General features: G+C 40.1%; 1 protein-coding gene across 2 annotated transcripts in view; it reads left to right on the top strand.

Annotated features, from left to right (window-relative positions):
• Positions 1-25,594, top strand: part of RGS22 (regulator of G protein signaling 22) — a 101,223-nt gene extending 75,629 nt beyond the window's left edge. For both annotated transcript variants that reach the window (XM_054708618.1, XM_054708616.1), the window contains 10 exons: positions 1,483-1,641; positions 4,080-4,148; positions 6,968-7,129; positions 11,796-11,975; positions 15,642-15,800; positions 22,259-22,357; positions 24,190-24,283; positions 24,392-24,472; positions 24,756-24,803; positions 25,473-25,594. In XM_054708618.1, the coding sequence (XP_054564593.1) occupies positions 1,483-1,641; positions 4,080-4,148; positions 6,968-7,129; positions 11,796-11,975; positions 15,642-15,800; positions 22,259-22,357; positions 24,190-24,283; positions 24,392-24,472; positions 24,756-24,760 (1,008 nt within the window). In that variant the 3' untranslated portion in view covers positions 24,761-24,803; positions 25,473-25,594. The remainder of the gene's footprint in view (positions 1-1,482; positions 1,642-4,079; positions 4,149-6,967; positions 7,130-11,795; positions 11,976-15,641; positions 15,801-22,258; positions 22,358-24,189; positions 24,284-24,391; positions 24,473-24,755; positions 24,804-25,472) is intronic.
• The last annotated feature ends 407 nt before the right edge of the window (positions 25,595-26,001 follow it).

The following is a 26,001-nucleotide window of genomic DNA, read 5'->3' as shown; positions in this document are numbered from 1 at the left end:
TAGGGCCATCTTTACTTCTCTTGACTGATATTATTCCAAACGCAATTGATCTTAAAACAATGCTGCTGGCCATTGTATTGTCCCCAGAAACTATTTTCATTGACCAGGAACATAGGTTTGGTCATTTTATTGGACCAAAGTCACATGGTCTGAATCACAACTTATTAATAACCAGAGCATTATTATTTACAGCAAAAACTTCTTATTGGGATTCAGCTGTGGGTTCGATCACATAAAATATGGCTCAATTTTTATGCTTTAAAAATGGTAATAATTCCTTTAGTTCGAAGTTTGCTCGTCTACATTACCACCTAGAGATCAAACGACAGCAATCCTGGTTAAGGACATGAACCTTGGTTGCGGGCTCAATCCCCAGTGGGGGATGTTGTGTGGGGAACTCTCTTTCCCTCTCCCTTCCTCTCTGTAAAATCAATATTTTTAAAAATCGATGGGTTGCTTTCTCTATGTGTCCCTTCCCCCTCCCCCCACAGCAGGGCTCCAACCCACAACCTAGGTATGTGCCCTGACTGGGAATCAAACCCATAACTTTGTGGTATATGGGACCAATTGAGCCACTCTGGCCAGGGCTCTCTCTTGTTTTTATGGAAAACAGTTTATTATTAGGATTTAATTAATCTTATTAACCAAAGGAGAACTGTGATGAAGGTAATTTTTCCAATGAGCAGTCCAAAAATTTTGAGTGGTTTGTACACAGAAACAAATAGAAAACCGAACAATTTATAGCAGGAAATAGCCATTAATAGCTGTTGAAGCCAATACATATGCCCAAAGAAGGGAGATTTGGGGCACAAAGAAACTGTGTTTTAGAAAAGGTACTGCCTGTGTGAGTCAGACTACTGTCTGTGTAACCTGGCCTTTCTCTACTTCCTCTGCCTCCCTGTTCTTCTTAGAAATTGTTGGAATAGCCCTCCATTGCTACCACCGCCAGCATCCCACCATCCCCAACTCCATAGTTTTGGTATTATACACATTTATATAATATGTGAGTCAAGGCTGTCTCTTTACTAAGACTCACTTTCCTCATACACAAAAGAAAATGATTTCTCAAACATGTCCATTTGACTAGAATCACAGACTCACAGACTATTACACCTGGAAGAGAATTTAGGAAACTAATATGCTAATGCTCTCATTTTACAGTCGAAGACACTGAGGCCATGGAGAGAAAAAATGGCATTGCTTGTGCTCATACAGGATAAAAACCCCATTCCCGTGTTCTTTGAAATATATCAGAAGCAAAATCACACACCCACAACAACCATCACAGTTCTCTGTTTGGTGGCAGAGGAGTTATCTGTCTTTCTGTACACCAAAGAGCCAGCAGATACTCTACAGAAAATGAGAATTGTGGCACCTGTCAGTGCTCAGCAAATGGTTTCGGGCGAATTAACAAATGAGTGACTAGTAGTGTTTCATTCCCCACACAGACGTTTGTCGTTCTGTTTCGTTGTATTTTCTTAGATCATGAGTATAAGTGGTGGCTGGGGCAAAACTCTCCATGAGCAGCTTGAAGCACCTGTTTTCGTTGAAGTTCAGAAGCAGGTCCTGAAAAGGCTAGAAAATGTGTGGTTGCCAATGTTTCTTGCAAGTGAACAGTTTGCAGCACGTCAGAAGATAAAGGTACGTAAGTCGGTACTATAATCTTCGGATAGCGATGGACAGTATCTCTCAGAACTCAAATGCACGTACGTGTTGACCCAGCCATTGTACTTCCATGGCATCAGACTTCCCAAGTTTTACTCTCAACAGTGCCATATATTAATTGTACATCTTTAAGTCTTATAACCTTAGTCTTCTCATTTAAAAAAAAATGGGGTTAATAAGAGTAATTGCTTCATAAGATTGTTGTAAAGATGAAATGAATGATATATGTTTAATTTCTTAGCATGGTGCCTGACACATAGCAAACACTGAAATATTATCTACTAATATAGTTGTTTTTTATATTATTATTATTAAGTTCTCGGATAAATGGGCAAGGATATACAAGGGGAACACTTAAATGAATTATGAGAATTTCATACCATGGGAAACCATTCAGATTTTCATATCAAATGAGATTAAAATATAAATTGAGAGGTCCACATGTACTGATATGAAAGATTTTATCTGAGTGAAAAAACCAGGATGCAGAACAGTATATGGAAGATAATCCAATTATATCTTCTTACATTTACATATCTATTTATATGTTTCTATCTCTAGACATTCATCCATCCATCCATCTCTCCATCCATCTATCTATTTTTATATTTATGAAAAAAATATCTAAGAGGAATGGCTTTAGGGAATGAGAAAGATTTTTATTTTGAAAGTGCTGTGAGATTTGTTTCTTTGATTTATTTTATTTTATTTTGTTTTGTTATGTTTTATAAGAAGCATGTATTACTCTGATAATTTAAAATGTCATTATCACACCTAAACACAGGAAAACCTATCTTTACAAAAACAACACAAGGACAGAGAGCATGTGACTTTAGGATGCAAAGCACAAGCTGTTAGTAATGATCAGGAAGAATAAATAAAAAAAAAAAGTTTATCAAACACTTAGAGGCTTATTACCTGGAATATCCTTAGTCTTCTGAGAACCTTAAGTTATGGAAAACACAGCATACCTGGGCTCATCGGATTTATAACATGGAGAAGAGCTGACTTGTTTTAGTTCCTGGAAATAACCTTTGGAATAACTCAAATTTCCTCATTCCTTTCGTCAGGCTGACTCGTTCTCTATCCAAAGCCAAGTTTAACCTTTTGCACTCGGATGTCGAGTGTGACTTGACATGGTTAGCATCGGTAGCAGCTAGAGAAAAAAGCAAGCGAGTGCAAAGGGTTAAAGATATTTAGCTTACTAATATAACTTACCACATTTTCTCACAGTGTTTACCACAATAATTTTATCGTAACTTACAGTCATTTCCTGACTTAGCATTGGTTGGCCAATGACATAAGCTGATTCGGGCAACCTTAAGCCAAAGACAGAAGAGAAGGGAGAGCATCTATAATAATAAAAACATAATATGTTAATTAGACCAGACGTCCTTCCGGATGACCTTCCGGACGAAGCTGGGGCTGCAAGGGAAGCCCGGGTCCTGGGTGCTAGAGGGAAGCCGGTGCCGGCAGCTGGGGGAAGGAAGGCCTACTCTTGCACGAATTTCATGCATCGGGCCTCTAGTTTATGATAAAGTGCTACTGGAGCATCTCACATACTTAGCGGGAGATTTTACACCGAAGCTTTAGGAGGGTTGGGGGCCAGGCGGAGGCTGTCGGAAAGACTCGGCAGTGACTCTGTCCTGTCTCTCTAGCTCAGCTTCTGGATCTGTCTATGGAAGAGAGGTAAAGTCACATAGGACAGATTTGGCAGGAGTGATTCCCAAGAAAGGGAAAATAGTGCCAATCAGCAGTAACCTAAAGAGATATCTTCTGTATTTTCTGCCTGTATTGAGTACCTTTTGTACTCATCTATAATTAGTATGTCTAGATAATAGCACAAAAATCTGGGAAGTCCTAATTATCCCTTCAGTTTCCACGTGACCCAAAGTGGAAGTGCCATCTACATTTAGGACGATGCAGTTGGCTGCTATTGTCTCCATTTTGCAGATAAGGAAACTGTTCAGAACAGAGAACTTGAGTAACTCGCCCAAGGACAGGGGCAGAACTTCCATTTCTACATCGGATCCTTTTTCTTCTGAACTGCCCCATCTCTTATCCATGCTCACCTTTGCCTCATTAAGAAAATAAAATAGAATAATATATATATATATATATTTATGAGAATTTTATACCATGGAAAAAAATATATATATTTCAGAGAGGGAGAAAGTGGGAGAAACATCAATGATGAGAGAGAATCATTGACCGGCTGCCTCCTGCACACTCCCCTACTGGGGATCGAGCCCACAACTTGGGCATGTGCCCTTGATCAGAATCAAACCCTGGCCTACACTCTATCCCGTGAACTACGGCTACCAGCCAGGGCTACCTCATTTTTTAAAGCTAATAAATTAGTAAATGATTTCAAAACTTCAGACATTCTGAATCATTGAATCTGTATCTTCTAGGTACAGCTGAGAGATGTAGCTGACGAGCTCTTACTGCAGAAGCATGAAGGGAAAATTGGGATCTGGAAGGTAAGTACCATTTGTAATATTCTTTCTCCTGTGAGTTCTACTCTGTCAAAGTATCTTCCTCCCCCTTCTTGTTCATAACCCCTCATTGTAGACCCTGTTTTCTAAGCCACCAGTTGACTGCCAACACTGCTCTAATTGGCTGATGGAATCTACTGCAAAGTGTGATCGTATCAGGGCCTTCTTAGAGCGTTCCTTGACCTGCTCAATCCCAGAAGTGTCCATTGGACTTCCAATATGTCTTTTTTGTTAATCCTCACCCACGAATATTTTTTCCATTATTTTTAGAGAGAGTGGAAGGGAGGGGGAGAGACAGAGGGAGAGAAACATCGATGTGAGGGAGACACATCGATTGGTTGCCTCCTGCACGCACCCCAACCTGGGCTGGGGATCGAGCCTGCAACTGAGGTTCCTGCCCTTGACCAGAATCGAACCAGGGATATTCAGCCAAAGGACCGACACTCTATCCACTGAGCCAAACCGGCTAGGTCTCAATATGTATTTTTATTTATTTTCCTTGTGATGGATTTATTGAGACAAATTGTTTGTTCCAGCATCTGGTAGGATATTTATTACTGAGAGTAGGTTACACAAAAAGATTAAGAAGTATGCAATAGAATCAGCAGGTTAAATTAACTTACGTTATCCCCCTTTACTTAGAATTACAGTTTAGCTTTAAAAGAATTAAGATACCTATCATTTTGGTGAGTTTTTAAACCACTATAATATGATACCTTACTAGAAACTGCCTATTTTGCTTCTTAACAAGTGTGATAAATATAGTACTCTTTTTGAGCCTACAAATTTATGGGTATTTATCCTCCTCACAGGTCTTGATAAATGTTAAACTAGACGCAGGCAGAGAAACTAACAAACTAACGAAGACAAGGCTTTATCTGACTGTCAGAGGAGTGTGTATATGCTAGGCTCCTCTTTTTCTGTATTTTCCTCTTGAAAGGAAAGAAAACCTGTTCTTATGTTTGTCTTTTGCTATATTTTTTATTGAAATGCTGAGTACAATAAGCTTATATTTCATACTATTATGCAGTATATATTGTTATTTTTTTGCTCAGTAAAATTACAGGCTTTAGTTAAAGTACTAAGGTTTAGTATCTTAAGAAGCAGGTCTTAAAACATTATTTGCTGAGTGGGTTTTAAACAAACATCCCGGTCTGATACATAGTTGTTCCTATTTATAGGGCTGTAATTTTAATAGGGACCATATGGTGAGGGTCTTACCTACTTGTGCACAGAACACGGCCTGGGCCTCACTAACACAGTGATAGACATCTCCTCGCTTTATCTGGGTTCAAGGCATCACCATCCATCTCAGCTGCCTGGAGTTGCCTTCAGTTTTCAGTTTCCAACTCAGATGTCGTCCTGAGGGCCCTTCCCAGTAAAGCTTTTACTTCCCCCGGCAGAACTAGTTGATCCTTCCTTCGTGTTCCCGGGGCACTTTTTACAGAACTCTCTTAAGCCTCATTTTGATGGTCACACAGAATGAAATATTCTATGAAACTTATTTTATGCACGATCAGTAATGGATGCTTATCATGTGTTTTGTTTGTTACTGTAATTCCTAGGTTCACCTAAAACATTGACTTTGGAATGATGCATGGTTGTAGACTACACTCGGATTTGGGGAACTTCAATAAAACGTATCCAGTAAAAAAAAAAAAAATCTATTCAGTAAATTCATTAAAATACACTGAGTGGCCAGATTATTATGACCCCTGAACGCATCATAATCTGGCCACTCAGTGTATTTGTATCTCCAAAGGGTTCCAAAAGTATTCTAGACTTCTGCTGGAGATCAACCACCTATTTGGCCTGAGCTTTCTATCAGCCAGTGCAAAGGGGAAAACTGATCAGGTGCACGATTTACAGTATCTTTGATATCAAATAAATGAGGTACTCAAGAGAAGTACACTGAGTGGCCAGATTATTATGTGTTCAGAGATCATAATAATCTGGCCACTCAGTGTATTTTTTGTCATCTAAAAGGCTAACGAGAGATGAATATGTGATCTAAATGGTTGAAGTAGACATCTTAAAACTGTGGAGATATAAAATAAGTAATACCTTTAAGCATTAATAAAACACCATGGCTCCTTCAGGATTTTTTGTTATGTAAAGTGAATCCTCAGTCAGAGGAAGTCTATTATTAAAAATAATGTATCAATAATTATTTCTTCTTATTAATTCTTAATAACAATTTGTTATTAAAATAATATAAAGATAATTCACCAAACTATAGGATCTTTCCAGGATAGATTTATAGTGAAGCTCCACAGTGAATTTCCTATTTAAATTAATAGAATTAATTGGTAATTATTTTTGGAAAAATTCGAAAAAAAATATCTTAAATGTTCAACTGCTTTTACTTTTTAAAAGGTAGGAGAATTATATACAACAATATATGAAACCATAAGATAAATAATATTATAACAATGTATAATCATAACATCATGATTATTTTGTCCCATTTAAGCACAGAACTCATACTATGCACTAAAATGTAGTTTTTCAGCATAGTCTCAAACTGTAATTACTAACATTCTTAAACAATGTAGTCATATGTTCTAAATCAACCAATCATTTCTTTTTCTCTCTACCCCTTAACAAAATGATGCCATAAAAATGTAAAGGAGACAAAGGGGAGAGAATCAGAGGGAGAAAGTTCCCAAATCCTATTGTATCCAGGCCATCAATTTCAACAGACAGAAGTAAAGGAGATAAAATGTGGTGATTTTTAGTCTAATAAGAGACTTTGTTTACATTTTAGAACACAGCTAATTTTCTGTTCTCTCTGATTTGGGCAGCCTGTGGAGAGTAAATGGATATCTTCATCTTCTGACATCATTGCTTTCCGTAAAGCATTATTGAATCCAGTTACCGCAAAGCAGTTTCAACGGTTCGTGGCTCTAAAAGGAGATTTATTGGAAAATGGGGTGCTCTTTTGGCAAGAAGTACAAAAATATAAGGTATTTTATTGGGAGTGGGAGCAAACCACCTCCTTCTGAGGAGGGGATGCACTAACATTGATTCCTAACGGTAACATTATGGAGAATATATCCCAATTTTGCCATCTTCATACAAATATGAGAATATTGAGGTGTTTATATTTCTATTTTAGATACATTATTACTGTACAATGAAGATTGAGAGTGAGCCCTAAATGATTGTATAGGTTCTTAGGGTAGCCCCATATATGATCTAAGGAGAAACTTATTGAAAAGTCTTAACTATATTTTTGTATATCACTTACCTATAAATGTACTATATACATTTTCCCCTGAAGGTGTGCATATGCAGAACTTCACCAAGACTTCTTTATAAGAATTCCCAACCATATTTACAGCAAGAGTAATCAGAGATGATGGATTATAGATAAATAAACCAACAGAGATGAGAGAAGCTTTCCTATTACAAAATGGCCAGATTCTTAACAAAATAAATGTGAGCCCAGCCAGTGTGGCTCAGTGGCTGAGCATCGAACCATGAACCAGGAGTTAATGGTTCAATTTACAGGGTCAGGGCACATGCCCAGGTTGCAGGCTTGATCCCCAGTAGGGAGCATGCAGAAGCAGCCAATCAATGATGTTTCTATCTCTCCCTCTCCCTTCTCTGAAATCAGTAAAAACGTTTTTTTAAATCTTAAAAAAACAAACACAAGTGCTTAGGTTCCAAAAGCAGTTTATTTTCAGGTTTAAGTGTTTAATGAAATCATATAGAATCTTTGCATTGAAAAGGGGGAAAGGGCTTTGTAGGTTGTACAGTCCAGACTTGAATACAGGAATGTTGTCTAGAAATACTTAACAGTAGGCATGCAGCCGCCACTTAAACACTCTCATGGGTAGCAGGTTCATTCCCACTATAAAAGGAGGGAGTGAAAATAAAACTAGGATTTAAGAGGATAATGCTTTCAATTGGCCTATAAACATGTACTATGTAGCACGAATACTCTGCTCACATATATATTCTGTATAGTTAGTAGTTGCTCAATAAAATCTATTTCTAAACTTTCTCCAACATACCACAAAACTGTTTTCTCTCCTTTTCTGCTATCAACAGTTTTTGTACTATTAACAACTTAGAAATTTTCTCAGGAAAAAAATGTTTTTGAGATAAGTTTTTTTTCAAAATTTGTCAGAAGATAAGTGATATTAAAATATTTTTTGAGAATTAGAAAGGAGGTAGTCTGTTTTCCAAAATAGGCAATTATTATGTATGGGTAGAAGTATCTTCAAGCTAATATGAATCTGAGTAAGCCCAACCCTGTTAAGACAAGAGGGGATGAGATAAACCTTCCAAGATAAGTATTTAAAAAAACATAGTCTCATACACAGTCAACCCTTAATTTTGTGACTATTCCTTCTTCAAGGCTGCCCTTGATCTTCATTTAGGTATATTTTCTGTATCATAGAATGGAGGACGTATAATAGTAAGTAGCTATTAAAAATCATGCTATAGGAGTGAATTTGTTCATTCAGTAAGCATTTATTAAGTAATGTTCTAGCCATGATGCTAAATTATAGGAATAAAAAGGTGCCCTCCTGCAGGAAGAGAGACATCTGTAAAAATCCATAGTAGTGATTATGACCCATGCTCTAACTAGGTGTTCCCACAGAGGAGCGAATGAGGCAGGGAAGGTGGTAGGTCAGGGAAGTGTCCGTAGATGAGATAATACTTGGATTTGGTCTTGAGGGAATTTGCCAGGTAGAAAGCATACCACCTAGCAAAATCCTACTGAGCTCACTTTTCTATGGTTTACTCTTATTGTTTGCTATCTGCCAGATAGTGTCTTAATGCTTTTCATGTCATAACTAATTTAATCGTCATAAGAACCCTATGAGCCTGGCCAGGTGGCTCAGTTGATTGGAGTGTCATCCCATACACCAAAAAGGTTGTGGGTTCGATTCCCTGTCACGGCACATACCTAGGTTTCAGGTTGGATCACCAGTTGAGGCATGTGGGGGAGGCAGCTGATTGATGTTTCTCTCTCACATGGATTTTTTTTCTCTCTCTCCCTCTCTCCCCTTCCCTCCCTCCCTCCCTCCCTCCCTCCCTCCCTCCCTTCTCCTTCCTCTAAAATCAATAAACAAATCCTCAGGTCAGGATTCTTTTTAAAGTGAATATTGCTAATCTCTATTAAAAAAAAAAAAAGAATCCTATGAGGCCAGAGCTTTTGTTCTCACCATTTTACAGTTGAAGAAGCTAAGGCACAGAAAAGTTAAGAAACTCCTGACATCATACAGCTAATTAAGTGGTAGAGCTGGAATTTGAACCAAGGCATTCTGTTGCTAAAACTCATGCCCTTATCCACTAAGTTATGCTCCCTCCCAGTGATGACTGTAGTAATATGCAAAGAGATGGCTATAGTGACCTTAGTCAAATTGTTCTGAATTGTGAAAAATTGGAAAGAACCCAGATATTCAACCACAGGACATTGGTTACTTAGTTATGATACAATAGAATACTCTGCAGCCATTAAAAATATGCTGTAGGAGAATAATCAATGATGGGAAAGATACTTATTTCACTGATTTTTTTTTTTAAACCCAGCTACTAGCCCTAACTGGTTTGGCTCAGTGGATAGAGCTCCGGCCTGTGGACTGAAAGGTCCCAGGTTCGATTCCGGTCAAGGGCATGTACCTTGGTTGCGGGCATATTCCCAGTAGGAGGTGTGCAGGAGGCAGCTGATGGATGTTCTCTCTCATGGATGTTTCTAACTCTCTATCCCTCTCCCTTCCTCTCTGTAAAAAAATCAATAAAATATATTAACACACACACACACACACACACACACACACACACACACAAAACCCAGCTACTAGAAAACGGTATGATTTCATCTAAGGTGTGTCTCCATAGAGAAAAGACTGGACATGTATGTTCATCCAATAGATACTTACCGTGCACCTACCAAGGGCCATGCTAAACCCCGAGGGTTCAGCTGTGACCAGCACAGTCTTCCCTCTCAGGCAGGCGACCGACAAGGCACTGACACAGTGTGCTTAGTGCAGGTGGGAGGCGCACAGGCTAGGAAGTGCCTAAGGTGGGCATCTCTCCTGGGGGCGGGAGGGAGCCCCAGGAAGCTCACCAGGGAAGGTGTGCTTACACGGAGACCTTTATGGCAGGTAAACGTTCCCTAGGCCAATGGTGTAGTACAAAGAGCGACTAGGAAAAAAAAATCAGTTTTCATTGTCTAAATTCTATCCCTTCACTCTCAGAATGACACTTCACAAATTTGTTTTGATTTCATAAGCCTCACATTTCATAGTTACAAACCAGGCTCACCAAATAATTATTTATGATGATCTCACTAGTAATGGCAAAAAAAATATACATTTTTGGTAATATGCCAAACGTGGTATAAATAGGCATTTTTGGAAGGGATACTAAATTAAGTGAAAAAATGGTAACCGTTGTCTCAATGTAACATAACAAGCTTTTTTCACATATAACTTATGCCCAACTGTATGTGACGTTTTATATGGCAAGCACTAGAATTTTCTTTCCCTTAATAGTATCCGTAAGACATAAGTTATTACAATGCCCATCATACAGTGAGTACTTAATAAATGTTGGCTCATTTCTGCCCTAGAATTATTTCCAAATATGTGTACTTCCTAGTGATTTAGAGAACAACGTCTTAGACAGGCAAATGCCATAATTCAAGCTTAGGTACCTCTTTATTTAAAAAAAAAATGATAGCCCTACATCTGTGACATTAAACTAGGTCTTTTAAATGCATGATCACTATTTTTAAGTTCTTTAGCAATAAAGTGGATAAGGTAATAGGTTAATTGAAAAAATATAGATGCCTACTGACACACCTGTCACCACCAGCACGTAGCTGGCCCTTTTGAGCCAAAACCCCCTTGCTGTAGAAGCAGTTATGGTTGAGAAAGCTTTTGTGACCACCTGTCCGTTGAGTTAGGCGTCTGTTCTCAGCGCTCTCCTGGAACGCTGTGTGTGCTTTTATCGTAGCACTTACCAACCACCTCAAATTGGAGTAACATTGCCATGCTTCTCCTCCAGTAGAAATTGGCCTTTTAAAGGGCAGGCGCTGTATGTGGGGCTCAGCTCAGTGTCTGGCATATCGCAGGCACTCAACATACATTTGCTAAATAAGTCAAAGTCGACACCAGTTCTGTTCCTTTGCATCGGAGAAAGGAGAAGCAGCAATCAGGATAAAATGAAACCTGTATTTACGTAAGCTACATCCATCAAAGACTTAGGTTCCTCAAACCCAAGAGAAATAAAAGCTATGATATTTTAAGACAGCCTTGGCATGTCCCAGTACCCTCTTGACCTGAAGTTAAAATGTATATTTTAGGCCCTGGCAGGGTAGCCCAGTTGGTTAAAGCGTTCGTCCGAATACATCAAGGTTGCGGGTTTGGTCTTCGGTCAGGGCACATACAAGAAGCAACTAATGAATGCATAAATAAGTGAAATAACAAATCAGTGCTTCTCTCTCTCTCTCTCTCTCTCTCTCTCTCTCTCCCTCCCTCTTTCTCTCTATCTCTCTCTCAAAATCCATTTTTAAAAAAGTATATATTAGCTGAAAGACATATTGTCACAATTCTATAAAGTGCTCTAATAATACGTTAATCATATATTGTCCTATCTGTCCTCCTTGTCCAGGACTTGTGCCACTCTCATTGTCATGAGTCTATCATCCACAAGAAGGTCATGACTATTATCAACTGCTTTATTAACTCCAGCATCCCGCCAGCTTTACAAATAGACATTCCAGTAGAGCAAGCCCAGAAGATCATTGAACACAGGAAGGAGTTAGGACCGTATGTGTTCAGAGAGGCACAGGTAAGCGATGGGGGCATGTGGCTGCGCGTAGGTTTGAATAGACTGACAACCTAGGTATTCTCGTAGAGCTTTTGCATTATTCATATTTGGCAAGGCTCCAGTCATCCTAACACTGGGATTTATCCTGGGTAATGAAAAAGAATCTTTTCATATGCCACAGAACATAAGAAACTAGTCATCGACTATCTTGTCGTTGATACTACACAACAAATAAAAATTATCAAATACTCCACTTGGACTTTGCAGGGTTACCATTTTTGGTTTCTAATTTAGAACACAAGCTAATGCCTCCTTCCTTTCCCACCATTCCTATTTCCTTTTAAAATATCCGCTACCACAAAAATGTGTGGCATATGTGTGTCCCAAGATTTGTGTATTTTTAAAGATTGGAATATTCACATCGCTCATAAAATAAGTGAGAGGAGATTTAAGTACCCGACCAACGTAAAGTACACAAGCTCATGAAAGGAAAGTCATGCCTGCTAACCTGCTCACATTACTTCTTCTTAAGATAAATAATAGAAAACAGTGATTTGATGAACATAATTTATTTGCATTTTGAAAAGCCTTTTACCGATGTTGTTCCTGAAAAATGATTAAGAAAAATAAATTATAATAGAGGTAATAGGGAAGGCCATGTCATGACTTAAGTGATGTGAAACAGAGATTTGGGGTATGATTGCCCTTGAGCATGGAAAGAGGCCATTACTCCTTCACATGCATTTGTGAGCCAGCTGTGCTCTAAGTCCTCCAAGGGACTGAAAGTGGACTCACAGTCCAAATTATGCATTAAAATAGGCGAAAATATCGAGGAATGATTGAGGATGTGCTAGAGAGAAACAGAGAAAGCGTGGTGCCAGAATCGTGGCGTCTGTGAACGAAGGGATCTGAGAGATCACGCAGCCGGGCCTGGGCCTGGGCCTGGGCCTGCCGATAACCAAACCCCAAGCCCGGCCGCCCGTCTGCATCAGAGGCCTTGAGCCTGGGGGGAAGGCTGCGCCTGCCACTGGGTTTGCACAGTGTCCAGGGGAGTCCTCTCGTTTATGCCTTCTACCTGATTTCCTAAAATGAGTCCCAGGCCCATAAGAAAATATTTATTTTAGGGGCCTTACCCCACCAAATCTGTTATTCTCCCATGTTTCCTAAGAAAGCTCAGAGAACGGTCAGAGGCCTGGGCTACCGTCTCCACGTCCCCGCTTGCCTTCATTCCCTGACCGCCAGATCTTCATTCCCTGAAACGTATCCCTCTGTCTCCCTGTAATTTGCATCCTACCTGCCTCTCTCCAACTCCAGGCCGCTGCCTCAGCCGCACCTGCAGAGCCGCACAGGGCTGACCACAGGTCCCTGCCTCCGGGCTCTCTCGAAACCATTTAACTCGCCGCAGGCAGAGCCGCCTTGTTCAAAAAGTCCATCTGGTCAGGTCACTCCCCTGCTCTCAGTTACAGCTCCTCCCCATCGTCCTCAAGGGAGGCCATGCGCCTGCCTCCATGTCTCCAACCACATCTCTCACTGCTCACCTCCCCATCTCACTGAAACACTCGTAGCTCTGCAGGTGGCCTGCTTCTCTTCCCTCCCGAGCTTCTGGCAGCATCCTCTCCTCCTCCGTGTGCTGTGATGATATCTGGCACTTGTCCCTGTCAGAACACTTGTCACACAGAACTGAAAATGACCATTCTATGCCTGACTTTCCCGTTAGACTGGAAGGTCGTTGAGGGCAGGGCCTGTTTCCCATTTTCCTTGGCGGCCTGCATGCCTGGCACAGAAGAGGGGCCCAGTAGCATTTTGGAACATGGGGATGAAGGATGTGAGAAGAGAGCTATCGCAGCAGAAAGGAATAAGACCAAACTGGGAACGAGAGCAACAATGAGAGAAAGGCTAACTAGTAAATTTACCTGTTTCAGGATTGTTATCAGTGTAGCCTCTGCCTATCCCCACCCGCACCCCTCATCCCTCAGCTGAAGTTCTTACTCATTCTAAAGCCATTGTCCATCTGCTGGCAGTGAGCCAAATAGCTCTCTTTTTATTAAAACAATTTCTTAGCCACAGTTTGGTTATCTTTTAAGACTGGGTAATTTTCATGAATAACATGTAAGTTATTAACCTAACATCTTAATTACGACCTTTAGAAATGGAGCAATTTGGCCCGGCCAGTGTGGCTCAGTGGTTGGGTGTCGCCCCATGAACCAAGAGGTCACCAGTTTGATTCCCTGTTTGGTCAGGGCACATATCTGGGTCGCAGGCTCAATCCCCAGTAGGTCGCAGCTCAATCCCCGGTCTGCAAAAGGCAGCGATCAATGTTTCTCTCGCATTGATGTTTCCATCTCTTTATCCCTCTCCCTTCCACTTGCTCTTAAAAAAAAACACACAAAAAGAGCAATTTTATGTCTGCCTTTGAAATGTTCTGTGTTAAGTCGGTGACTTTTACCGGAAGGCCTTCTAGATGGAAATACATGTATTTGAGAACGACTCAGGTTTTGGAGAGATCACTGAAAAGTAGGGTCAGTAGTTGGTAGATAGAGAAGGGGTATTTAAGTTTAAGAAGTTCACCGGAGAGCTACCACGGCCCCTGAACACTAGAATTAACTACATGGTAGGTAAATGGAAAAAATTAAAGGCCTGCATTTTATCCAATAGAGTATCCCTAGCTTTTGTGTTCCCAAGAGGCTACAGAATTCAATGACAAAGTTGTCTTTTAAAAAGCGTAAATAATTTTAGCATTACTAAGAAGATCCACGTACAGAAAAGAGGAGTCCTGAAACATGACTAATTCAGGACTCTGCAGATCGCCGCAGCTTTTACTCTCTAAAAACGGCTTCTCTTCCTCGCAAGAGTTGGCTCCGAGCCTAATGGGATGGTTCATTTTCCTCCAGGGCATCAGGGGAAGGCCATTCCTAGCAACAACATGTTGGGCTTGATCTGATGTGGCAAGTCCTACCTTCTTGGAAGTAATGTCTGCCTCTGGAACTAATGGAAAAACTTGGCATGGGAGTCCGAGCAACAATTCTTATCTCTATAAATATCACAATTAATCACTTGCTGTAGAGTGTCCTCATAGAAAGCACTTGTCCAGGATACCACTCTGCTTTTTAAATGTTACTTTTCTTGCTCTCACATAAAAGAGAGATTGTATCATTTAGAAGTTACTCAAGATTTATTCATAGATCTGCAGCTTTGTTTAAGAGCTTTTCCAGAGGTAAATGGTATTTCCTTTCTCTAAAAAGAAAGAAAAGGGGAGAGGGGAGAGGAGTCCCCCTTGATGGACTGAATATTTGGAATACTTGCATAAAACAGCAGAGTGTGTGGCAGATCCGCTAGTATATGCTTTAAAAGAAAACATAAATTTCTTATTTAAAAAAAAAAAGACCTAATGGATTCTTTATTCATACAATCAATTGGTTAGGGAAACATAAAGAATAAAGTGACTTTTAAGTGTATTTTAAGAATTTTTTTTTTTTTAAAGAAAGACTTCTCGTTGGTAGTAAAAAAACATTGATGATAAGCATGTGCCGAGCTAAACTATACCAAGATGTCTGGAGACAATAAGTTGGAGGAAACATGCTGTATATTAAAGATGCAATAGTTAATCCATTATTATGGTGAGTTAGAGTCTAAAACGGTACATTTGTATAACATTGTAACCTGAGACATACTTTGCTTTTTATACAGATGACAATTTTTGGAGTTCTGTTTAAATTTTGGCCTCAGTTTTGTGAGTTTAGGAAGAACCTAACTGATGAAAAAATTATGAGTGCTTTAGAGAGAAGAAAAGAATATACTAGGCAGAAAAAGAGATCGACAGTCACAGAAGACGAAAGACTTGCAAAGGTGAGACAAGACTCATTTGGGGTTTAGTCAGACGTATAAAAGCCATTAGTAGAGAAACTTGGGCCAGCGAAAAATCCAGCAAAGTGACCAAAGACCAACTTCAGGGACTTTTAAGCCTTTAGTTGGAGGTTTCAGACTTGGTTTTGAATTCCTTAAAATTCCTCTCCAATGTCATCGTTTCTATGTGAAGATTTCCTTGATACTCTCCTGGGCAACTTAAGAACTCACATCCACTGTAGCCACACGTAGGAACCTCTCTCGGGGAGCACGTTATATTGTCTTATGAGGAAGGTTTTTTTTTTTTTTTAAAAATATATATCTTTATTGATTTCAGAGAGGAAGGGAGAGGGAGAGAGAGATAGAAACATCAATGATGAGAAAGAATCATTGATCGGCCGCCTCCTGCCTGTCCCCTACTGGGGATCAAACACGCAACCCGGGCATGTGCCCTTGGCCAGAATCGAACCTGGGACCCTTCAGTCTGCAGGTCCACGCTCTATCCACTGAGCCAAACCAGCCAGGGCATTATGAGGAAGTTTGTGCACTTGTTGTCCTCACTGGACTGAGATTCTCAAGGATAGTATCTGTCTTATTCACCTGTGTCTCATAAGCACTTACACCAGTGTCTAGCACACACGCCGTTATTACCAATTGTTTACTAAATGAATGGGTGAATGAACGAACAAATATCATGTACTGAGGGCAGCCCTTTATTTTATTTTTAAAATGTATTTCTCTATTGATTTCAGAGAGGAAGGGAGAGGGAGAGAGAGGTAGAAGCATCAGTGATGAGAGAGAATCATAGATTGGCTGCCTCCTGCACACCCCCTACTGGGGATGGAGCCTGCAACCCAGGCATGTGCCCTTGGCTTGAATTGAACCTGGTACTCCTCAGCCCACAGGCTGACACTCTATCCACTGAACCAAACTGGCCAGGGCTGAGGGCAGCACTTTAGAATTACAATTACAGACTTATACATTGATTGTGAAATTTGTAAATATGAATCACAAATTGTTCAGCCTATTTGTCAGTTAGTCTGTCCACTCATTCATCTACCCATCTTTCTTTCTATTTCTCTATTTGAATCGATGAGGGATAACTCCCAAATAATGTATTTTATTTTATTTATAAGCTTATGCCTACTCTATTTTAATATACATATATATATGTGTGTGTGTATATATATGTGTGTGTGTATATATATATATACACACACACACACACACAGACACACACACACATATATATGTAATTGATTTTTTTTAGAGAGAGAGGAAGGGAAAAGGGTAGAGAGAGATAGAAACATTGATGAGAGAGAAACGTCATTGATCGGCTGCCTCCTGCATGCCTCCCAAAGGAGATCAAGACCCTAATCCGGGCATATGCCTTGACTGGGAATTGAACCTGACTCCAACACTCAACCTGTCTTGGTTCTTGACTCCGACACTCAAAGGCTGAGCTACACCAGCTGGGCCTACTCTATTTTTATTTTTTAATTGGAAGGCTTTTTATTTTATTTTATTTTTTATACTTTTTTTCTTTATTGATTAAGGTATTACATATGTGTCCTTATCCCCCCATTGCCCCCCTCATCCCCCACTCATGCCCTCACCTCCCTTAAAAAGAAAATGAAAAGATGTTTTCTACAGGTTCCAAACCTGTAGAAAAATCTTGTAAGAGTTTATTTGAGTCAAATTAAGATACTCCTAAAAGTAAGATCTCAATAGAGTGAGAAAAATGCTTCAGTGTATGACAGTTTGCAGTTTTTTTTTTTTTATGTATTTGGAATTGAGGAGAGAACATGAGGATCTAAGGAAGATTAAATGAAGGTGGGAGAAAGAAAGGCAGGAAGAAGAAGGAAAAATAAAGATTAAAAAAATCAGAACAACAAAATGGAAATAAATACATATCTATCAACAATTGAATTTAAAAATCAAAATAAATGAACCAGAAATCTAATGAACAACAACCACCAAAAAACAATAACTGGTGAATAAAATAGCACCAGAGGCATGGAAACATGGGACAGACTATTGAATCCCTGTAAATTATTCTTTATTTCAGTTAGTCTATGCTTAACCTCTGACTGGTCCCTTTTCATGTCTTTGACATCCTCACTAAGATCCTTGAAAGTCTCATGAAGATCCTGAGTAACCTTATAACTATGGTTTTGAACTCTGTATCCAGGAGTTTGCTTGGTTCCATTTCTTTCATTTGTGACATGTTTCTTTGTCTCCGCATTTTGGCTGCTTCCCTGTGTTTATTTCTATGTATTAGGGAGAGCTGCTATGTCTCCTGAAATTGGTAGAGTGGCCTTGTGTAGTAAGTGTCCTGTAGGGCCCAGTGGCTCAGCCTCCCTAGTCACCTGAGCTAGGCACTCTAGGTGCGCCCCTATGTGGGCTGTGTGCACAGTCTTGTGTAGTTGAGCCTTGACTGCTATTGGCATCGCTGGGAGAAATTGACCTCCAGGCCAATTAGCTGTGAGGACCAACTGCATCTACATTGGTAGAGCTGCTGTGCAGAAAACACCCCTATGGAGCAGGACTTGCTGCAGTGAGGCTTTGGTGCTCACTGAGTCTGCCCCTTGAGCGTGTCGCTTGTGGATGTGTAGAGTTGTAATCTTGTATCATCTGAAGCTGTCCATTGGTGCACTGGCTCTAGGGCAGTGGTCGGCAAACTCACTAGTCAACAGAGCCAAATATCAACAGTAAACGATTGAAATTTCTTTTGAGAGCCAGATTTTTTAAACTTAAACTTCTTCTACACCACTTCTTCAAAATAGACTCGCCCAGGCTGTGGTATTTTGTGGAAGAGCCACACTCAAGGGGCCAAAGAGCCGCATGTGGCTCATGAGCCGCAGTTTGCCGACCACTGCTATAGGGCCTCCAGGGAGGTGCAAAACCAGCCACTGCCTGGAGCCACCTGGCAGGAGCTACAGAGAGATCAGCAGATGGCTGCTATTTGTATTGGGCTTGGAGGTGCTCAGGTGAGGCCCAACTATGAAGCAAGGCAGGCTGGTGCTAGTGCCTGGTCTTGGGCCTTTTGTTGATAGGTTTGGGGTATGCTGTCACCAACTGCAGCTTGTTTGAGAGATTTTAGCCTGAGCAAGAACAGGCCATTCATATGCAAAAGCCACTGCAAACAGGTTAGCTGGGGCTGCAAATTGGATGAGGCGAGGTCTCAGGGAATCCCCAGTGTAGAGCAAATAGTGTGCTCCCGGTTGATGGTGACTCAGATATGGCTGCCAGTCAGCCCTGCAACAGGGGAGGTCCCAGCACAGGGACAATGACCTCTGCAAGCACCCCCATCTGGGAGAAAGCTGCCCCTGAGTTCCTTCCCCGATGCTAGACAATCCAATTCCTCCCTATATGTATCTGGGTCCCCCAAAGCTGCCCAGTGCTGGAACTCAGAGGGATCGAGTTTGAGTAAATTCATGTGCCAGCCCTTTAAAAAGAGCGCCTGGGTCTCCAGCAACTTTCGTGTCACTGAGCCTCAATCCCCACTGTTTTTACGGCTCGAAGTTATGGCGACTTCTCTTCCCAGCTATGGGCAGGGGGGCTGGTGTGGGGCTGGGACCCCTTGCTCCTCACAGGTGGCCTCCACAGAGATGATCTCCCTTCCGATTAAAAAAAAATAGCATACATGGGTGTCACACCCAACTGTCCTGCACCTCCACCCCTCCTACTAGTCTCAGTGTGCTTCCTTCTTTACTTCTCTAGTTGCAGGACTTCATTCAGCCAGCTTTCAGGTGTTTCTGGATAATGGTGGTTCTGTATTGTAGTTGTAATTTTGATGTGGTTATGGGAGGTGGCGAGTACCGGCGTTTACCTACGCTGCCATCCTGATTCTCACTTGGACGTGTATTTTTAGTGGAGTAGGCGCTACCACTTTGCTTTCCCTGTGAATGTGTCACTTTATATTTTACCAGCAATACAGGAGAATACTGCTTTTCCCCATTTGGTAATCCCCATTTAGTATTTAAGACTTTAAATTTTTTTCAATCTGATGATAAAAAAATGTACTCATCATTAATAAAGCAGCTATTTACATTTTCCTAATTATTAGTAAGGTGGAGCAACTTTTCACATGTTACCTGACTACTCAGATATTTTGATTAGTATTGCAATGAACCTTTAGATCAGTTTGAGGAGAACTGATATAATAACAATAGTATGTTTTCCAATCCATGAACACAGATATCTCTACTTAGTTCTCTAATTTATCTCAGCAATGATTTGTACTTTTCAATGACTGAAGGGTCACGGTTTCAATTCCCATCAAGGGCACATGCCTTGGTTGCAGGCTCAATCCCGCCTGGGTTGGGGCGTGTGTAGAAGGCAACCAATCAATGTGTCTCTCTCATATAGATGTTTCTCTCTCTCTCTGTCTCCCCCCACCCCTCCTTCCACTCTCTCTAAAAATCAATGGGAAAATATCCTTGGGTGAAAAATAACAACAACAAAAAAGAGGAAGAAAAAAAGGAAATAAAATCACAGTGGTTTTAAATATTTTAAACTTTTAAATGGCAGAAATAAACAAGGTTAAAGACAAATTAGGAAAACATAGAATGTATGATGTAAGTTGTGAAAATAAATAATAGAAAAGATAAACACTCTTAACAGAAAAGTGGAGGGTAATAACAGCCAAAAACACACTGGCAAAGAAGGAAATCTCCATTGTTGGGTGAGGGTTTGGGAAAGAGGGCTGCAAACTCATGTGTATTGGAGAAAGTGTAAAATGGTCCTTTGATTCTGAAGGGCAGTTTGACAACATGTATTGTTTAGAATGTTCATTGTTTTTAATCCCGCAAATACACTTCTAGGAATTTATTCTATAGGAGACAACTGGAGGAAATGCTCAGCATTGTTTATAATAGTAAGAAGTTAAAAATTATCCTGGCCAGTGTGGTCCAGTGGTTGAACCAGGAGGTCACTATTCAATTCCTGGTCAGGGCACATGCCTGGGTTGCGGGCTCTATGCCCAGTGTGGGGATGGGGGACATACAGAAGGCAACTGATCAATGATTCTCTCTCATCATTGATGTTTCTCTCTCCCTCTCCCTTCCTCTCTGAAATCAATAAAAATATATTAAAAAAAATAAAAATGACCTAAATTTCTAATAGTGGGCATTGATTATCTGTGGTACATCCCTTTACTATAATAGTATTCACCAGTTGAAATGATGATATGGTTTATTCTTTTATTATTCAACAAATATCTGCATTCACCCATTAAAAATGATTATGTAATTTTTTCATTTCACCATTCAACAAATATTCGAAGACATGCTCTGTGTTCTATAGTGTAGGCATACTTGCTGAATGATACAAAGACCCTGCCCTTTAGTAAAATGCTTATTCTACATTTATTCACAGAAAAATTTCCCCAACATTTTTACATGAAACATTTAAAAAGAGCACATATAGTGTGATTCCATTTATATGACATTTATGTAGTAAAATATAAATATTAAAATTATAGATTAAATCTGTGCATTTCCCTAGTGAGAAATTTGGGTGGATATTAATGAAAATGTCTGTAGTAGTTTTTCTTGGATGCTAAAATTTGGGGGTGATTTTTTACAACCTCCTTCATGATTTCTCTCATTTATTTTTAGTATTTTTATATTAATACTAGAGGCCCGGTGCATGAAATTCGTGCACAGCAGGGGGTCCCTCAGCGCAGCCCGCACTCTCTCACAATCCGGGACCCCCTTGGGGGATGTCTAATTGCCGGTTTAGGCCCAATCGGGATCGGGCCTAACCCGGCAGTCGGACATCCCTCTCGCAATCCAAGACCACTGGCTCCTAACTGCTCACCCGCCTGCCTGATTGCCCCTAACTGCTTACCTGCCTGCCTGATCACCCCTAACTGCCTTGGCATCAGCCCCTGCCCGCCGGGGCGGCAGCCTCTGCCTCGGCCCCACTGCCACGGCTTCATCCAGAAGGTGGTCCAGAAGGATGTCGGGAATGACGTCTGGAACCGTGGTCGGCAAACTGCGGCTCGCGAGCCACATGCAGCTCTTTGACCCCTTGAGTGTGGCTCTTCCACAAAATACCACGGCCTGGGCGAGTCTGTTTTGAAGAAGTGGCATTAGAAGAAGTTTAAGTTTAAAAAATTTGGCTCTCAAAAGAAATTTCAATCGTTGTACTGTTGATATTTGGCTCTGTTGACTAAGGAGTTTGCCAACCACTGGTCTGGAAGATCATTCAGTTATCAGGTCTAATTAGCATATTACGCTTTTATTATTATAGATGAAAGCAATATTATTTTTAATATTTTTATATTAATATGAAAGAAAGCTAAAGATTATGTCACATTAGTGATATTGACTTGATGAAACCTCAGGTTGTGGTGCTCACCACACAATGTTCTTTTACCTGCTATTATGATTCCTTAACTGTAAGTTCATATTAATTAATTACCCCTTTGGGGGAATAACTTAATATAATTACAGGAAGGACTCAAACAACCTGAAAATGTTCCAGTATCTACTATGAAACCATCTGATTTGTTCAGTGAACCATCTCTAATCCTGCAAGCATATGGCCGACAGGTAAGCCAGAGAGACGCCATGGGCATCTCTTCGGCAGAGCACTGGGTGGTGGGAAGCATCAGTTTAGTCATTTTACAGCAGTAGAGGTGTGTTTGCTTATCCTGAATAATATAATCAAGGAAAATAATTTCTTGATACATGTGAAGATTTAAGAGGCAGAAATTGAAGTGACTACCTTATCAGAAAAGAGAGAATAAGACAGATACAGAAAAAAGTAGAATATATATAGGTTAATATATTTTTGGGTTAAGAGAGGAAAGATGAATGGCAAATGCTTTGTCTCAATTTTTAAATTATTTGAAGTGATCATAAAATTGGCCAGTACATGACCATCAACTAATACATATTTTCATGTATAACTTGTACATTAACATCACTTCCCTGAAATTTTATAAGTTTATGTCCATAAGTTTATGTCCATTTTTATTGAAAGTGATTGCATCTTAAACAATATTAGCTTGGGAATCAATCTTTTTGGTATTCAGGAATGTCAAGTAGGTTCAGCTACCCAGCTAAGATTACTGATAGGCTATGAAGCTTTTATGGAAAGAAGAGAAATGTCCAATTTTTTGGAACCATCTAAAAGTGCATGATACCTAATAATGACATTTGGAAGTATATTTATTAGCAAATGACTAGTGTTAAATTTCAGAAACACAGAGTAAAAATAAATGGGGAAATGTGGAATTAGAGATACCAGGCTTCTAATTTTTACTTTGACACTTGCAAGTCAGTGTCATCTTAAAGCCTGAAAGAAATGACCTAATCTCCTTTGAGGCTGTTTTCCTAGGTGTTAAAAAGAAAAAGAGGTGATGATGATGATGATGATGATGATGATATTGTCATATATCTAAGATTAAGAAACTAAATGCTTTTGGAAACCAAAGACATTTTTATAAATATAAACTAGAGGCCTGGTGCATGAATTCATGCATGGGTGGGGTCCGACCAGCCTGCCCAGATGGGGGCCAATCAGGGGTTGGGCTGTCTCGGGGGAGTGGCCATGGCTGGCCAGAGGAAGGGGCCATGGGTAGTTTGGGGGAGCCAATCGGGGCCCCGATTGGGCTGGTTGGCTGCTACACTGCATGTCATAGCAACCAGTCATTGCAGTAATTCCAGTTGTTCCATCGTTGTTCTGGTTCCTTGGCATATATATATATATATCTATATTTGTGTGTGTGTGTGTGTGTGTGTGTGTGTGTGTATTATTACTCTTTAATGTATACATGTTGAATTATACTAGGAATTGTTAAAATAATAACACACTGCCATTTAGTAAGTGTGGGATGCTCTACACATGCATTTCTTTCAAATAAATTTTACAAATTGAAGAATTGTAATTAATCCAAAGGCAAAACTACCCCACAAAAAAGTTGGATCTTTCCTAAGCACATAAGCTCATAATCAAATTGAATATATAAAGGTGACTGAATGGCTGTCAAGAAATCTATGAAATTTTTGAGAAACTGTTTCACTGAGAAGAAGTGAATCCTCCTCCTCACATCCCCACCAGCCTCCAACCTGAGGCGAGGGAATGTAACATTTTAAGTCAAGGCTATAGGAAAAAGTACCTTCAGTCTATCAAAATATTCTTATTAAAATGGTGTAAGGTAGACTGATAACAGTTTGTGGTGACCAGTTGAAAGGTTAAATGGTTACGTTCCACTTGTGAAATTTTATATAATAATAAATTTGTGACGTACACATTTTATCATATGTGTTATACTGCAATAAGATGTTCAAATGAAGGGGCTGGTATAAGTTATCTTACCTTCAGTTTATTCTCTGGGGCAAATATTTCTAAAATTCGCTCTGAAAATCATTTTTTCTAGCCAGCCTGGTGCTACTCAAAGTACATAGAAGCCTTAGAACAGGAAAGGATTCTTCTTAAAGTTCAAGAGGAAATAGAAAAGAAGTTGTTCACAGGTAATTTCTGCTTACACGTTGTTTGTTACCTTCCGTCACAGGCTGATTTTAGAGGACTTTGCTGATGGTAGCTTCACCGTGTTCCTTATTTCTCTTATTTCTGTGCAGGTGCACTATCTCTCACAAATGTGAAGCCTAATTCTTCAGGTGCCTCTTTGAGAAAGACCTTATCTTCCCAGAGCAACCAGAGTGAGTTTCCAATGATCGTCTGTTAGGAGGTCTTCAGTTCTTCCCTCCTTCTTGCTAGAGCTCTGCCTCTATCCTGGCCTTGCAGAATATAGAGGGCAAGGGGATGAGGACTGACTCCCTCCAACTGATCTGACCCTGAAAATTAGGAGAATTTCTGTGTGTGTGTGTGTGTGTGTGTGTTTTCTCTCTCTCTCTCTCTCTCGCTCTCTCTCTCTCTCTCCCACTCCCCCACCCCCCTCTGCTGAGGAGAAAAGACATATCTAACACTTCATTCCATTTCCAGAGTGACAGTATGCCTGTGAGTGTATACCCTGGTGCTGATAGGTGCAAGGTAAGTCATAGGCTGAAAGTTGATCAGTCGTATCCATGCGCCTCTAACATACATACTCATGTGCTTTCATGGCTGTATACATGTACACACAAAAATACATGCACACACATGCACATCAAACATATATACACACCAAATAAACACATGCATAACACACACACACACACACACGCACACACACACACACACACACACACACACACACCACTAACAAATTTATGGGTAGGAGCACTTTGCCTCCCTTCTGAATGGTACAGTCTGGAAAGGACTTTGATTGGATACCAATGTTAGAGTTTAACGACGCCCCTATAAAGTAGTATGGTAGTATAATGTAGTACACGTGTAACCCATTGACCCAATACTTGAAGAACCAGTAAAAATCCCCTTTCTCTTACCTTCTGTCTTGCAGCTGACCTTTTTATTTCTCAAAATCCTTAGTATCCTGATTCTTGGGAGGGTTTGATGAGCAGATCTTGATGTTCTGAGCTTGCTCATCTTTTTCCTCTTCTGGTTTATCCTAGCTACTGCCAACCTCACATGTAGAATGTGCTGACACATGTTAATTTTTTTTTATCCTTATCACAACTCTATGTTAGGTTTCTTGGTTTGTTTTGGATTTATATTTTCTATAGCTACTTACGTTTTCAACCATTTATTTTTCTTTTGCAGGAATTCTTTAAGCCCAATTTAACTGACATGGAAGCTCAAGTGATTTGTTGATTGTCTTCATTAGAGCAAGCCTTCCATCTAAATAAAGTTTGGCTTGTTTTACTCCCACCATTTTAAAATGACAGCTATTCCGCACACATGACATACAGACTATAAAAATTTATAAAAACGTATTTAGAATAAAGCTACTATCGAGGTTAGAAAATCAAAACGTTTTGTTTATCACAGATCTTAAGCATGCATCATGCTCCTCAAGTAATTTTTCCACAAATATCCTTGAGCATGACTATATTTGATTAGCAGATATATTCAGCAGGTGGTTAGGGAACTAATCTCCCTAGCAATAAATTGGCCCAAAACATAAAAGGGAAGAGCCTTCCCCAGCCCATCCCTATCCCCAACTCTAAAGGAACCATATATTAAAACAGTGGTTCTCAGACTTTAGTGTGCATAAGACTCACTGGTGACATCTGCCAGCAATGCAGATTCCTGGGCTCACTCTCCGAGTCTGATTCAGTAGTTCTTTGGC

Source organism: Eptesicus fuscus, chromosome 19 (assembly GCF_027574615.1).
Source record: "Eptesicus fuscus isolate TK198812 chromosome 19, DD_ASM_mEF_20220401, whole genome shotgun sequence".
Lineage (NCBI taxonomy): Eukaryota > Metazoa > Chordata > Mammalia > Chiroptera > Vespertilionidae > Eptesicus > Eptesicus fuscus.
Note: the sequence above shows the minus strand (reverse complement) of the source record. Positions and strands in the feature narration are given on the sequence as shown.